Below are 837 nucleotides of genomic sequence, written 5' to 3'. Positions count from 1 at the left end.
CACCTCTCCCCTCCTGCTCCCTGGGGTGGAGAGGCAGGGGGGGGCCAGGTGCACCCGGGCATCCCGACCGCCACCTGGCTCTCGCCAGCCTGGACAGCCTGCTGCAGTGCGGCATCATCTACGCGGACAACCTGGTGGTGGTGGACAAGGAGAGCACCATGAGCGCTGAGGAGGACTACATGGCCGACGCCAAGACCATCGTCAACGTGCAGACCATGTTCCGGTGAGGCCTCGCGCTCACATGCAGGGCCCCCGGGGCCCCCTGAGTCCCCGACCCCACACCCGTGGTTCCTCTGACTCCCTTCCCTACACCCATAACTACAGGCCCCCCGAGTCCTCTCCTCAATCCGTGAGCCCAGGACGCCCCCTGAGCACCCCAACCTGTGACCCCAGGACACCCCCACGCCCTTCCTGACCCCACCTGTGACCCAGGGACACCCCCACGCTCTCCCTGACCTCACCTGTGACCCCGGGACACCCCCACGCCCTCCCTGACCCCACCTGTGACCCCGGGACACCCCCATGCCCTCCCTGACCCCACCTGTGACCCCGGGACCCCCCCATGCCCTCCCTGACCTCACCTGTGACCCTGGGACATCCCCGCGCCCTCCCTGACCCCACCTGTGACCCCGGGACCCCCCCATGCCCTCCCTGACTCCACCTGTGACCCTGGGACCCCCGCACCCTCTCCGCCCGGGACCCGCCCTGCCCTGAGCGCCTGCCCCCACAGCCTCTTCCCCAGCCTCAGCATCACCACGGAGCTCACGCATCCTTCCAACATGCGCTTCATGCAGTTCCGGGCCAAGGACAGCTACTCCCTGGCTCTTTCCAAACTGG

At 68.6% G+C, this 837-nt stretch overlaps 1 protein-coding gene across 1 annotated transcript in view; it reads left to right on the top strand.

Moving 5' to 3' along the window:
- KCNT1 (potassium channel, sodium activated subfamily T, member 1) overlaps positions 1-837 on the top strand; it is a 43,966-nt gene that overhangs the window by 22,275 nt on the left and 20,854 nt on the right. Inside the window, exons 22-23 of the mRNA XM_014529664.1 lie at positions 89-223; positions 731-837. The exon at positions 731-837 is cut by the window's right edge and continues 1 nt beyond it. Of these exons, the coding sequence (XP_014385150.1) occupies positions 89-223; positions 731-837 (242 nt within the window). The remainder of the gene's footprint in view (positions 1-88; positions 224-730) is intronic.

The sequence above is a fragment of the Myotis brandtii genome, unplaced genomic scaffold, assembly GCF_000412655.1.
Source record: "Myotis brandtii unplaced genomic scaffold, ASM41265v1 scaffold691, whole genome shotgun sequence".
Taxonomy (NCBI): domain Eukaryota; kingdom Metazoa; phylum Chordata; class Mammalia; order Chiroptera; family Vespertilionidae; genus Myotis; species Myotis brandtii.
Note: the sequence above shows the minus strand (reverse complement) of the source record. Positions and strands in the feature narration are given on the sequence as shown.